The 15767-nt window shown below is 38.9% G+C and overlaps 2 protein-coding genes across 4 annotated transcripts in view; one reads left to right on the top strand and one right to left on the bottom strand.

Moving 5' to 3' along the window:
* LHFPL3 (LHFPL tetraspan subfamily member 3) overlaps window positions 1-15767 on the top strand; it is a 538720-nt gene that overhangs the window by 197224 nt on the left and 325729 nt on the right. The gene's annotated exons all lie outside the window — the stretch shown is intronic.
* LOC105720065 (ATP-binding cassette sub-family E member 1-like) lies at window positions 10930-13086 on the bottom strand. The gene is given in 2 exon segments (XM_064364622.1): window positions 10930-11860; window positions 11863-13086. Coding segments are annotated over 2 exon segments (1797 nt in total). The 5' UTR covers window positions 12956-13086; the 3' UTR covers window positions 10930-11156.

The following is a 15767-nucleotide window of genomic DNA, read 5'->3' as shown; positions in this document are numbered from 1 at the left end:
GCAGATAATCACAGAAAATCAACTTCACAGTCATGAACATTTTGGAACTCAGTCTTACATAGATGAAGGATTATCAATTACACTGCTTTTGCTAACCTAAATCAGGGGAGCATTCTTTTTGTTGTGGTCTCTAATGCAAATGGAGGAGAGAAGTTGAAGAGATTGTCTAAAATAACTTATATACAGTCCTGCCTATAAATAAAGATTTACTTTCCATCAAGGTCCTCCTTGGGCAGGTAAAGGCTACTCTGAAGCTAGGGACAGTTTCAGAAATTTTCTGACCACCTCAATGGGCTATACAGATCATAGTGAATAGAAGTCAAGGCAAGTTTTCTCCTGTAAGAGATGGTTTCTCCTGACCCATGCTAGAAAAAAAAACAAAACAAAACAAAACTGAATTTCAGGTTTCAGTTCAGTGGTAATTAGTGATGAATTCTGCCACAAAGACCTTACTTACCAAGCACTATTAAGTACTGAAGTCATGAATCACCACTGTATAATCAATGCTAAAATTTTAAACAAAAATAGTCCTTTCTATTCCACAACAGCTTTGCAAATCTGCACACTGTACCAAAGGGGAACTTGTGAGAAATGTGTCCTTAGAGTAAAGCACAGGAAGCCTAACCATGAAAGTCCCGAGGTGCTAAAAATACACTGACACTTAGGCATGAGTGTTGGTTGCCTGACTTTGCAGAGCTAAGTTATGAAAGCTGGAGCCCAATTTAGAAGAGTCTGCCTCTTAGAGGTCTTATGGGGCCATGAACGTTTGTCTTTGAATACACAACCATCACTGGATGTTGGAGAAAACATCAATACATTTTCCAATATCATCTGAAAGGTATGTCAGATTAAAACGTTCTCCTTATCCATTCTACAGGGTAGTCAACCACTGCACAGGGCAGATGTTTTGCCATTGTTTTCTTTAGCAAAAAGGTGTTGGAAAGGAGGTACTTGCTCAGGTGGGGGTTCAAATCCTTGATTCTTTCAGTTATTATTTTTATTATCTTGAGTTTCAAATGATGAGTAAAGAGTCAGATGTTAATAGAAGTGAGGAATGTAGACTGATAAAGAATAGCAAAAGTGTACCCAGTGGTATCCATCTGGTAGGCAGAATAATAGTCCTTGAAGATGTCCACAGCTTAATCTTCAGAACCTGTGAATATGTTAGCTTACATAGCAAAAGCAACTTTGCCAATTAGATTAAAATAAGGACCTTAAGATGAGGAAATGATTACCCTAGGTTATACAGGTGGGCTCAATCTATTATCATGGGTTCTTAAAATTAGAGAATCTTTCCTGTTGAAGTGCACAGTCAGAGAGAGATGTGACTGTGGAAGAATGGCCAGAGAGTTGCAATATTACTGGTTTTGAAGACGGAGGAAATTGGCCACAAGTCAAGGAATTAACATGCCCTCTGCAAGCTAGAAGAGCAGAAAACCAGATTTTCCCCTAGAGCCTCCAGAAAGTAATACAACCCTGTCAACACCTTGATTTTAGCCCAATGAGGCCTGTGTCAGACATCTGACCTCTAGAACTGTAAGATAATAAGTTTGTGTTGTCTTAACCACCTATGTATGTGGTAATTTGTTATGGCAGCAATAGAAAACTAATGAAGTGGGTATTCATATGGAAATGGGTATTCATACAGAGAACCCAAAGTTGGAGACAATTCAGCTGCTCAATTCAGCAATATTTATTTGGTGCAAAGTTCTTTTCTGCAAAGGTGAGAAGATGCTGCTGGTTTGGGCCTATATAAAAATAACTCCAATAGGTAGAATACAGCAAGCCCTGCAAGAAGTAAGTTTAGTGGAGAGGATTACCTCTTGTTCGGGGCATAAAACATAATGTTTAACAGCTTTTTTCCTCTTACTATTTTATGCTGACTTTGAAGGAATAGAAGATTTCCAGACGGAAGTGGGTGGGAGGAGGGTATTCTGGGTGGAGATATACACAGCCCATGGTTCAGGTCTAGCAATAAAATAGCCTTGTCAGGTCTGGTTGGGCAGGAAATGAGTTCAGTGGTTCCCAAATGCTGGTCCATAATGAAATCCTCACCTGTGTTTTCCCAGAAATGAGAAAAAAACAGAACAACGTAGTGAGTCTTTTATCAAAGCTAAGTTCTTTTCATTTAAATTACTTTGTTTTATCCTGAGATTATTCTCTTTTCCACTTTTTTAGTATAAAAGTTACCTTTATTTAACAAAGTGATGTCGTTAGAGTTTTTACTGCTGCTGCTCTTGTTTTTACGGAAATATACTTATCTTGCAAAATAAAAAGTTGGCAACCCCATGTTGGTTTTCTTTATGTGAGTAAGGGTGGAGAGGGGTTCCTGATCCAAGAAATGCAAACATCTGGAAGGCAGAGTATTATAGGAATGGGGGAAATCATAGGAGATAATGAGATCCCGCTGGAGAGTGAGTGGGGATAGACTTAATGCAATGTTTACTGCCATACTAGGAGTTTGGGCCTGAATCTATCAACAGCAGAAAGTTGATGAATGTTTTTGAAAATTCATTCAGTGACATTCAGTGATGTGCTCTAGGCATTGTGCAAGATACAGTGAAATTATACAGTGTGATATGAGAATGAGATTGTAACCTACCTTACTCAGCTAAAATCCATGGAAGAAAGTCATAAAAAACTACAATGTTGAGGATGAGATGCGGTATTGAAAGTATGGTTGGCAGGGGGACAGAAAAGTCTTGAGCAATAGTTCTCAACGAAAGCTGATTTTGCCTCCCAGGTTATACAGGGACATTTGGCAATGGCTGGAAATATTTTTGATTGTCATGACTAGGGATGGGGTGCTCCCAGCATCTAGCAGGTAGAGGCCATACTATAATGCACAGGATAGTCCCCCACAACAAAGAACTATCATCTGGCTCCAAATTTCAATAGTGCTAAGGCTGAAGAGCACTGGTCTACAGAAAGTTAATTTCAGTATAATAAAATAACAGGGAACTGCTCTGTGTTCTGGGGTAGCAAATTGTAATATCAATATAAAGTTTGAGGAAGGAAAGAAATGAGCATTTATTAACTTTCTATATGTCAGACATTCTTACATACAGTAAGTTGTATTTAACCATCCCAATGACCCTGAAAGTTAGTTATATCCCTCTTTCATATGGGGAAACTAAGGCTATGGAAGTTTGTGATAGGCCTGCAGTCAGTCAGTCAGTGGCCAACACCAGGTTTGAACCTAGTCCTGTTCAATTTAATCACTCACCAAGGCCAGTCAGTTGTCGATTATTCCACCTCTGTCCATCCCCACTTCCACTATCTTAGTTCAAAGCCATTATTATCTATTGCCTAGGTTACTGAATGCAACAAACTACCAGCATTTTTCTCATGACTTCTTCCAGTTAACGTTAGAGAAAGCTTTCTAAAGAGTATTTCTGACTTTATGACTTTTCTGCTTAAAACCCAGAAAGATTCCAGATTCCAGAAGGGGCATGACAGTTCCTCTACTTCATTATGCTTGTTCTTATTTTCCACTTATACACATCTTCCTCATCTCACACACACACACCCCTGTGGCTAACTGCTTCAGTTCCAAAGGGAGAGCTTCTCCGAGTGTCTTTCCCATGGCTCCCATGGCACCTAGGTATATCCCATCATTGCCTTTACCACCCATCCCATCAGTGGTTCACTTACTTGTCTGTCTCTTCCACTAAAATGTACATAACTTGGGGTCAAGGACAGTGTTATTCCAGTCTACATCCTCAGCACTAGGCACAGAGTGGGCACCAAATAATATGTTGAGTAAGTGACTCCCGCCATCACTGTGTCTGCACAGTGAGTTGGATTTAGTATTCCCCAGACACAGGACAGCCAGATAAAAGTCCATTTTCTCCCACTAGGTACAAGGTGATGAGGATCTCAAGTAAGGTTTTGACCATGAGTAAGGAAAGGAAAGCTGTGAAATATGCTGCAGAAACTAGTCTATATGGGACTTGTTGACAGATTGGCAATGTGGAAGGATGGAGCAAGAATCCTTACTGGAAAGGATTCTTAAGTGATTAAGTGTACAGCAGCAGGATGCTAAAGTTGCTGTAAATGATAATATAGAAACATGCTTCTGTACTGTAAATTCTCAGTAAATGTTGAATGAATAAACTTGAATGATTTTTCTCTAAATTTTAGAGTCATCTAAATAAAGTCCGGATGATATTTGAAATCCTAGGAATTTATAGGAACCCCTAGGAACAAAGTCTAGCAAGGAAGAGAAAAGAGCCCAGGACTAAGCCTAACAATTATAGGTCATTAAAGGAGGAGGAGCCTGGGAAGGCGATGATAAAGCAGATGTGGAAAGAGAGGAGGAAAACCTTAAAGTGAGAGCATGCTGTGAGAGCCAGGAGGGGGTGGTATTTGAAGCAAGAAATGGGCATCTCCCTGCAGTGCTGCTGAGAGGCCAAGTAAGATAAGGGCAGAGAAGAGTTTGTTCCACAGGGCTCTCCTTCCTGGCAAGCAGAAGAGCCGGGAGTGTCACGAGACACTGAGAGAAGCAGAAGTGACTGCCAAAACAAGTCGTGGCTTGGGTTTCTGAGACTCCAGTTCCAGAACCTAGTCCTAAAAGTGTTTCGTGGCCCATGAAGACCTGACCCTAAAAGTGTTTCCATTCCTTATTTAACTTTGACTTTGTTTCCCTATGCAAAATAAAGCAATACAACTGGTGAAGACCCCTGCACTTGTCTCAGTGGTCTTAAGGATCCAGTGAATTGTTATTTATTATCTTTCAGGGACGGGCCAGTAAGGAGTGGTTCCATCTTCTGATGAAAATAAGTAGGTGTGGAGACTGCTATCCAAAAGCCTGAGACCTTGACACAGACTGGGACTGCTTTTTGAGACTTCCTAAATTAGTCCTGTAGGGAATATGCTCTGGTATCCTATTCTATTGCTCCACCTTCCCCAAAGTGGAATCTTGGCCAAGAGACCATGAATAGGAAAGTTATGGTCCTCAATAAGGCATCACTGACATGGGGTGTCACTTCTCAGACCCACTCATCACAGGTGAGAAGCTGCTAGAACCACCCAGTGCATGGGGGCAGTGAAAGGACAATTGATGTTGCTTCCTTTTTCATCTACTTTGCCCAGTGCAAGGGCCCTTTAAAAATACCTGGTATTCAGGGCCGGATGTGGTGACTCTCACCTGTAATCTCAGCACTTTGGGAGGCCGAAGCAGCTGGATCAAGAGGTCAGGAGTTCAAGACCAGCCTGGCCAAGAAGGTGAAACCACGTCTCTACTAAAGATATATAAAAAAGAAAGAAATTAGCTGGACGTGGTGGTGCACACTATAATCCCAGCTACTTGGGAGGCTGAGGGAGGGAGGAGAGTTGCTTGAACCTAGGTGGCAGAAGTTGCAGTGAGCCGAGATTGCACTACTGCATTCCAGCCTGGGCAACAGATTGAGACTCCATCTCAAAAAAAAAATGCCTGGTATTCATTTGACCCAGCAATTCCATTACTGAGTATATATACCCAAAGGATTATAAATCATTCTACAATAAAGACACATGCACACATATGTTTATTGAAGCACTGTTTATAATAGCAAAGACTTGGAACCAATCCAAATGCCCATCAGTGATAAACTGGGTAAAGAAAATATGGCACATATACACCATAGAATACTATGCAGCCATAGCAAAGAATGAGTTCATGTCCTTTGCAGGGACATGGATGAAGCTGGAAACCCTTATCCTCAGCAAACTAACACAGAAACAAATACAAATACCACACGTTCTCACTCATAAGTGGGAGCTGAACAATGAGAACACATGGACATAGGAAGGGGAACATCACATACTGGGGCCTGTTGGGGGGTGGGGGCCAAGGGAAGGGAAAACATTAGGACAAATACTTAATGCATGTGGGGCTTAAAACCTAGATGATGGGTTGATGGGTGCAGCAAACCACCATGGCACATGTATACCTATGTAACACACCTGCATATTCTGCACATGTATCCCAGAACTTAAAGTGAAATAATAATTTTAAAAACCTTGTATTAGGAGTTTGTAATTCATTCAACCCATAAAATGAGTATCTGACTTTACTTCTTCTAACCCAGGTGCTATTCAGAGTAAATGGAAATCAGTGTAATATATTCCAAATGCTTATGCTCATAAAACATCACTAATAACTGGACTTTCAGTCCATTTCAGTAATTATTGCAATGAATTTTAAGATTCCATTTTTAGTAAATGAAAATAACTTCAATAGTACACTCATATTTATAGGTTTTGGGGAAAAATTTGTATGGCCTCATGGGTATCTCAGGATATAAGCTAACCACTAGCACGAGACACTTTGTTTGATAAGTGGTGATTGGGCAAACACCCACAATTATAATTTTCTTCACGAAGACAAAAATTTGAAACATTATGGTGTTAGATGCATTTTCATGAGACATCTGGTATCCTCTCCCTTAGAAATGTAACATTTTCTTTTCCCATTAACCCTGAGCCTTGAAGTCATTTCTCTCTCAGTTCTTTCCAGAACAACCAGGACTTTTCATTTAGCAATAATGGGTGAGTATAGCTCAGCATCAGTGAAAAGATCTCTTCACCAAGACAGAAAAAGTCCATCCCATAGGTCAGTTCCTCTCCACTCAGCCCTTCATAGTGTATCTCCTTATATCTGCAAAGATGATTTCTTTTTTAAGAAAATGGGTGCATTTTTATGTGATAAGTAGAAAATGATTTTGGGAAAAGGGAAATGTACAATTGTAGAACTCTTCAGAATCACAAGTCCTTTTCCTGCCCCTCACTAGAAATTGAGCTGTTATAAAGCTGACCCAAGAGAAACAAAGAATTTATCTTTTAGCCTTTTTGGAAGGTATCTGACTTAATTAAGAAGGATGTCATTTAAGTCTCAAATTCAGGATTTCTGGATCAGGTGCATTAGATAAAACCTGACAGTTTTTCCATAAGGATTTATGCCAAAATGGGTGCTTATACATTTTGTCTTGAATTCAAAGCTTTGTGTCTTTTTCCCTCCTAACATGCTTTCAGATCATTTTTGCCTTTGAATGTTGTCCAATTTCTTATTTGGTTTGATTAGAGCCAACAGACTAATAAGAAAATCATTCCCACTTACATTATTCCTGTAAAATGATGCTTCTCCACAATCACTACCTTCGTGTCTGCATATTTCTCTAGCTTTGTTACATGTCACTGAAGGCAGAAAGGCCAAATATCATAGACCTCACTATATGGCATCAGCCCAGCATGGTTTCCTGGTTGTTTCACCTTTGAATAGGCTATTCTGGACCTCGTCTAGGCTATCCTGGACCTCCTCTCTAATGTCCACCCCTGCCAATTTCCATCTCCCAGAATAATTCCCGGATTCTTGCACTCATCTAGTACTGGCCTTCAGGAAATATCCAAATTTGTTACGAGGCAGGTTATCTGCATCTTTGCCCCGTTTACTTGAAGTACAGTATAAAGGACTCTGATCCCCAGAGGACAATGTGAAGAAGGGCTCTGATCTTAACAGCGCAGTGTGAAGAAGGGCTCTGATCCCCAGAGGGCAGTGTCAAGAAGGGCTTTGATCCCTATGGGCTTTGCTCCAGGTGAGTTAGTTCTGATTGGCTCCAGTAGAGCACTGTGCAATCTATCCTCTCCAACTGCTATGTGCAACCTCTTGAGATGCTCCTGTGCTGAAGGCGAGAGCAGGAACCTGGTCTAGCCATTTTCATCCTTCGAACCAGCAATTCCTTCTTACCATCCTTCAAAGGTTCCCATAATTGGAGTTTGCTGCTTTAGCAAATCTATTTGAAAAGTTGAAGAGCAAAAAAAAACTGCTCTGTCAGTCTTTGTGGGTCAGCATCCTGCCTCCACCAAGCCTGCTTTCCAGCACTGCAAACTGGAAAGGGCACAACAGCCAAGCACCTCTTTTCTGCAAAGGATAGAGGGGCATTGTCCCTTTCTATCTCTGCTTTTGTGAATATATCCAGACACTAAAATTTAAATAATTGTTGGCTGCCTATGAGCCAGCCTACTGTGAACTAAAGATCTTACAAAGGATAGTTGCCAAAAAAAAAAAAAAAAAAAAAAGAGGAAATTTTGGCTTGGTATCAGGAAACTAAATTTTTGTCTCAGAGTCTAGTTCTGAGCTATTGAACCATGTTGATGTAATGACATAAATATTTTAACTAACTTTCTAACAAGACTGTATTTTGAGGATCTTTAATGGATGTATGCTGTTTGCATCCTGACTTTGAAAGAAATATCCTAGGGAAACAACCATAGCATTTGATTTAATACCTCATTTGTAGTTTGTATTTAATTGTACATTCTTGTGGAAATACATGAATCCACAGAAAAATATTTAATCCAGCACCTTCAAATCAGTTAAACAAATTTATCTTTAAAATTCCCTTGATATGTAGCCAAGATTCCTTGCCAGCTATTTATTAACCACACATTGTGTAGTGAAGGTTCATAAAGCACTTGATAACAAATGTAACTTTGTGGAGGGAAAAGACAGACACTCAAAAGAAAGTCAGATAATGAAACTAATAATTGATATGAAGACTGCTCTCTTAAGGAAGGAGTCCCTCACTATAATGTGAGTGACAGTATTTCATTCATTGTAGTACGAATTGTTGCTATTGCTAATGTTCTTAATACAGCACATTGAATTAAACAGTCATGGTAGCTGTAGCAAATCATATAGACAGCTCACCACTTTTAATAAATTTGGGGATCCTCCCAAGGCTGCACAGCTGAGCTAGGAGAGTTCTTCCTTTGGCACTGGAGACCTGGGTTCAAATCCCTACTCCATGGCCTGCTGTAAGAAAGTTACGTGACCTTGGACATTATTCTAAGCCAGTTTTCTCTTCTGTAAAATGAGAATAATCATCTGAACATACCGCTTACTCTTGTTGATGGGATTTAGGAGAAAATGTAAGGTTTCTGGCACAAATGTTAACAAGCTCTCAAGAAATAGTAGCTCAAAATATATATCATCTATGCTAATTAATCATCCTACTTCTAAGTGGAATTACTTTATTCATCTGTCAGTATAGATAGTTGCATTGGTTAGTTCAAAACACTCGAGGAATAGAGTGTGGTTCTTTTTCAGTAGTGCAGTATATTCCAAGGGTTGGAATCTGGGCTTGGGACCATGAGAATTACAGAGTATGAGTAATCAATAGTGATATAGTCCAGGGTGATTCTTTGATGTTGCAGTTAATTTAAAAGCAGTTTTAATATAAAACTTTAATATAAAAGCAGTTTTTATGCATGTGTGTCCTATACAAGTCATGGTTGCTGATGATGGCAGAGGTAGACTGGATTCTCCAACTGTCCAATGGGCCACATTTATGCCCCCTGTTCTCAGATTTAGAAAACTTCGAGATAGCACAGGGGCCCAACGTTCATGGCCCTTTGCCATAGCAAAAGGCATGAAAAAGTAGGAGAATTAAATAGAGATTCATGCCCTTCCAAGTTTTGGGGCCCAGAGAAGCTTTCAGAAGGAATATTTTGACCAGCCCACCTCAGTTTTTGTTTATATCAGATGTGTCTAGTGAAAAGTAATATGATGCCCAGCTACAGTTTCAAAGTTTTAGAAAAAAAAAATGTTTTCATTTGTTCTCACAGTAAATATCAGCAAGTACAAGTTAGAGCCCAGCTAATCTAAGTCTGGAAAAAAGTGGCATAATAGAACATGATTTTTCCAACATATATCTAGGCAAATATGACAATATGCACAATTAATACTTAAAGATTAAAAGCTCTCTCTCTCTCTATATATATATATTTTTGGGGGAGGGTAATAAAGGGAGATCATTTTTTATTCCATTCTGTATATCTGAATTTTTTTACATGTATTGATGGATTACTCACATAAATTATTTTTTAAAAGGCATAATGGGGTCCAAATTAAACCATACTTTGTAGCCATTATTTGCATGTTAATCAAGACTTCTATTATTTTAAGTAGTTCTTAAAGTCTGTCAAATACTTCCTAATTTCCCCCTCAATTTTGCTTGCCCAGTCATTTATTTAGTAAACCCTCTTCCTCATAAGTTAATTCCAGTTTAGTCAGAAGTACAACTTAAAAGTGGCTCCAGGCTATAGGTAATCCTGTTCAAAATTCAGGAACTCAAGAAATTTAGATGGGTTTTTGGAACTAGAAAAAGGTTTAGATAATGTGCTCTATATCCAAACTCAGAAATGAATATATGTGGTACTGAGGGATACTTTGTATTGCTATCTGGGGACTTTTGCATTAATGTTGCCTTTAGGGAAGTGGTTTATAATCCTTGGTTGCCCACCAGAAAAATCTGTGGAACTTTAAAAAAAAATACATAGATGCTTAGGCACCATCTTTAAAGACTTCGAGTCTGTAGTTGTAAGGGATATTCTTTAGAAATGATTTTTCCTAAATCTTGATCAGTGATTATGTAAATACATGTGTAAAAAAATGACATTACCTAGAGAATTACTGAATACAGAACCTTACGGAATGCAAAAACTAAAAAATTCAGAGTAACTTTTTTTGGGGGGAAGGGAACTGAATTGGTTTTTGCTAAACATGTTCACAAGCACCAAAAAAGATTAAAAACAATTAAAAAATACATATTTTTCCAACAGTGGTGCTTTGTAGTAGATGATAAACTTCCTCAGAAACCAGGTATACTGATAATATAGTGCAAAGACTGAAAACAAATAATAAACATAATCTTCATGTTTATTTATGAAATGTCAATCAGTGGAATCTTTGACTGGCTTTTAAAATAAAGGCAGTTTCATTACACTGGCATATCTGGCAAACCAGGTAAGTACAGAAACCCTTTTCAAGATTTAAAAAATGGAGCAACACTGGTCAGCATTTGGTATGTGAATGTGATATACCTACTGAAAATCTTCCCACACGTCATGAAAACTTGGAGGTAATCTGTATAGCTTGAAATGTCTTCATTTTAGAGTATTATGCACAAAAGGGCCTCATCATGAACAGAAAAGTGGCGTTTTCTGTGTTTCAATTACAATTTAGAATGCAACTGGCTTTTTATGTTATATTAAGTGAATTATATTTCAAGCTCCAGAGTATGTGGGGCGTAAAATCCTGATTCAAGTTTTATATGACAAAAATTCTAGTAAATATTCCTTTTAATTAGTGGCTTATCGATATTCTCAGATTCAGTCTAATCATCCAAGAAAAAGTAGTTTCCACTCTTCTTTTGTTCTACATCCTTAATTGAATTAAGTTTGTTTATTCATGGCCTATAGTTGTTTGGATCTCTTCTGAATGTAATTTCAAGCTGAGACAAAAATTTATTCATGCCAGCCAAAAGGGTTTGAGGACTGTTTGCAACTGTATTCTTAGATGGAACACCATCAAAAACGATGACGCGATCCGCTAGATAGGTGGCCATGATGAAGTCATGTTCCACAACAAAGGCTATCTTTTTTGCATGGAGTATGAAACGTTTGACAACTCGAGCTGCCATCAGTCTTTGCTCAGAATCCAAATATGCAGATGGTTCATCAATTAAATAGACATCAGCAGGTTTGCCCAAACAAAGGGCTAAAGCTACTCGCTGTAGTTCACCACCAGATAATGTCTGCACCTCTTGATCGATAATGTTTTCAATTTGCAGAGGCTTCATTACATCAGTCACAAACTGTGGATGAGTATAAGCATCTCTTATCTTTTCATGTAGTAACTGCCGAACACTTCCAGTTGATTTGGGACTAATTTTCTGTGGCTTATAACTGACATTTAGAACTAGTACTTCTCCTCCTTCATCAGGTTTAAGTCTTCCTGCAAGCATTCTGATAAATGTCGTTTTACCCGTTCCATTTTCCCCCAGCATGACCATGATTTCAGAATCTGTAAACTCTCCGCTACAATTGCTAGCTCAAACTCTCCCATTTTTTTCTTCATTCCTGGATATTTATACATACACATCTTTTTAACTTCTTCTTCATTTGCTGTCTCAGCCACTTTAAAAACAAGTGATGCATCTCTGAATCTCAAGTTTTCTGTTGGAACATAGCCATCCAAAAAAATGTTTATGCCTTCTCTTACACTAAAAGGCATAGTGACAACTCCATAGGCGCTTGGTACACCATATAAACAGCAGATGAAGTCGGAGAGATAGTCTAAAACACTTAGTTCATGTTCTACCACAATGATATATCTGTCTGGATTTATTAGAGATCATATAGTAATAGCAGCCTTTAAACGCTGCTTGACATCTAAGTAACTAGAAGGCTCATCAAACATGAAAATATCAGCTTTCTGTATGCAAACGACAGCACAAGCAAATCTCTGCAACTCTCCTCCTGAAAGATCTTCAACATTTCGTTCTTTTAGGTGGGTTAAATCAAGCTGCTGACATATAATTGCCTGTGTCTTTGTCTCATCTTTTCGGTCCAAAATAGATCCCACTGTCCCCTTTGCAGCCTTAGGAATCTGGTCTACATATTGAGGTTTGATGATGGCTTTTAGGTCATCTTCTAGAATCTTGGTAAAGTAATTCTGTAATTCAGATCCACGGAAATAAGTCAAAATCTCTTGCCAGTCGGGAGGATCATCGTACTTTCCAAGGTTTGGCTTTTGTTTTCCTGCTAAAATTTTTAAAGTGGTTGACTTTCCAATACCATTAGTTCCAACTAATCCCAAAACTTCACCTGGACGAGGAATAGGCAACCTGTGAAGTTTGAAGGCATTGGCACAATATCGATGTGTGGTTTCTTTTTCTAAGTTGCTTGGTAAATTGACAATTGATAAAGCGCCAAAGGGGCATTTCTTAATACAGATACCACAACGAATACAAAGAGTTTCAGAAATCCATGCTATTTTGCTTTGGGGTGTAACTTCTATGCATAATTTTCCCATTCGAACTACAGGACAACTCTTTTTGCATTCCTGTCGACATTTCTTGGGTTTACATTTGTCATGGTTGACAATAGCAATTCTTGTTAATTTATCTGCCATAACTGTGTGAAAGAATATCCAGCTCTTCTGGAGAAAACGATCCCCTTGCGGAGGGGAGCGCAGAGGCCAAATCAGCTCTTGCCTTCACTTTTCAGCCACACAGCGTGTTCTCACGGCCACCGGCCAAAATGGCGGTGCCCAGCCGCCAAAAGCTCTATTTATTTTTAAGTGGTTATTTTATCCTGATAAGTATTTTTGTCTTATGTTTAAACTAAATGTGAAGCAAAATGTGTGAATGAAATTTTCTTTCAGATAATGAATGCAGTTTTCCTCCCTATCTTGATTTTTCTCCCTAGTTTTATTTTAAACATGTGTTTTCCAGTTGCATGTGTATACACAAGCACATAAATAGTTCTGTGTTCAATAAAATGAAAGTAAGAGAAGAAAAGCAGCAAATGGAGAGTTCAAGTAAATAGCAATCCATATACATCCTAAACTGTTTTTTAAAATTGGGGATTTAAAAAAAGAGTATTTCACCTGTAACTTTTTGCTGGAGAAAAAATACCTTCTTTAAATGAACCACTAAGAATCCCTGTAAAGGAGGGCTATAGTTTGGCCACCCTTGGATTTGTTAGCCAGCCCAGGTGAGTGTCAGGAATAAGGTGCCCACCTTCCCTTTCTGTGTCTTTCTATTAAAGAGAGACACAAAACAATGGTTTCCAGTCAATCAGGGTACAAGCACTGGCAGCCAACTATGAACCATCCCAGGGAGCATTTGAGGCAACTGCCATTGTTCCTGCCTCAAGGACCCTTCAGTCTGCCTCCCTGCACAAAACACCAGGACCACCGCTTCATACATGTGTTTTAAATGTGTCTTGATTGAATTGTGTAGCCCTTAAGGGATTCTTTGGGCAGAATTTTATTCCGGAAATATTATGAGAAATGGACATTACTTCAACTTGGAAAAATCCAATAGTTGGACTTGTGGAGAAAAGGGACCCCTAAAGATTGAGATAGGAATTTATAAAATTTGAACATTAAGTAGTGAAGGAACCTGGTACATTGGCAGAGAAAGGAGTAAATAGCAAATATGACTTTAAAAGTAATGGGAAAGTCCACATTTGGTATAGTAACCAGGAGGGCTGCTGAAGATTCCAGATCAGGATAGAGGCTAAGAGACTGATAGCACATACTTTCTAGTCCTTACTTCTCTCTCTCTCTCTCCCTCTCTCTCTCCATATACATATACACATATAATACACACATATACATATATACATATGTTCTCACGACAATCTGAGAATATATATGTGTGTATATATATTCCCACTACAATCTTTACAATTTTATGAAGTGAGCACTGTGAGGATCCCCATTTCACCAATAAAGAGACTCAAGAGCAGAGAGGTTAACTAACCTGCCCTGGGTTGCACAGCTAACATGTGATGGAGTTGGGATTTAAACCTAGGTAGTCAGCTTCAGAGAATGCCTTCAACCACTACATTATAGCGCTGTTGAAGGGGAGTGCTAAAAGGAACATTAAATGTGATTTTCTGTCATTAAGCTCAGCATAGTGAAAAGGCATGAATAGAAAATTGGTCCAAGAGACTGGAGGAATGTTGATAAGAGTGCAAGTGAAGTTTCAGTCTCCTGCTGTATAAAATGATATTAAATGTAGCAAGAAATGTTCTTAACATTCTTCAGAGCTAGGCACATGGCACATATTATTGATTGGCACAAATAATCGTAATTGATTAAAACAGGGCTAGAGGAGTCGGTAGCCTATTACTTTTTCAGGCTATGTTCCTTTTGGCACATGTCCTTAACCCAACACACACACACACACACACACACACGTGTATATAATACAATATAGTTTTCTATGCACCTCCCCGACCCAAATATGTGTTGGAGTAGTGAGGACCCACTAGGGACATTTCTATCAAGATTTTGCATTTATAATTGGCAGATAATAAGGAGAAAGAGATGAAATTAGAAAACAAAAATTATAACAACTTTGAGTAACCTTCTGAAGATGCTTATTACAGGATGAGGAAACTTTTGCTTCGTTTCTGTGTTCCTATATCTATCTGGGGACCTTGATTATTTATAATTCAGCTTACTATGTTGGGTGGGCACTAGGGATACCTTGAGGAGTGACAGGGCCCATGTGCTCCTGAAGCTTATAGAAGGAGGACAGAGATGTTAACCAATAAATATTATATGCTATCTGTAATATCATAGAACTGTAAAAGGTACAGCAGAGGCCAAAGGGAAGGGGCAACTGTATTAGTCAGGTTTCTCTAGAGGAACAGAGTCAATAGGATGTGCGTAAAGAGAGAGATTGATTTATTTTAAGAAATTGGCTCACATAATTATGGAGGCTGAAAAATCCAAGTCGGCAGGATGAGCAACAGACCAGAGACCTAGAAAAGAGCCTATGTTATAGTTTGAACCTAAAAGTGGCCTGCTGCAGAATTCCTTTTTGCTCGAAGAAGGTCGTCAGTCTTTGTTCTACTAAGGCTTCCGAGGAATTGGATGATGCTCACCCACATCAGGGAATTGCTTTACTCAGAGTTCACCAATTTAAATATTACTCTCATCCCAAAACACCATCACAGAAACATACAGAATAATACCTGGGCACCATGGCCCAACTAGGTAGACACATAAAGTTAACCATCACAGCAGTCATTTTTGGCCTGGGGAGAGTAATAGAGAGTGGGACAGGGATGTCAGGTGCAGAATGATTGCAGGAAATGACAGTTGAGGGCGAAGAGGAGACTGCAGGCAAGGTGGGAAAGGACACTCTGTCCAAAGGCAACCATTACATCATGAGTCATCCAAAAAACCACAGAACACATGAGAGGAA

This window comes from Aotus nancymaae, unplaced genomic scaffold (assembly GCF_030222135.1).
Source record: "Aotus nancymaae isolate 86718 unplaced genomic scaffold, 86718_ANA_hifiasm-v0.15.2.pri h1tg000002l, whole genome shotgun sequence".
NCBI classification, from domain to species: Eukaryota; Metazoa; Chordata; class Mammalia; order Primates; family Aotidae; genus Aotus; species Aotus nancymaae.
The sequence above is the reverse complement of the archived record's forward strand: the minus strand, read 5'-3'. Positions and strand labels throughout refer to the sequence as shown.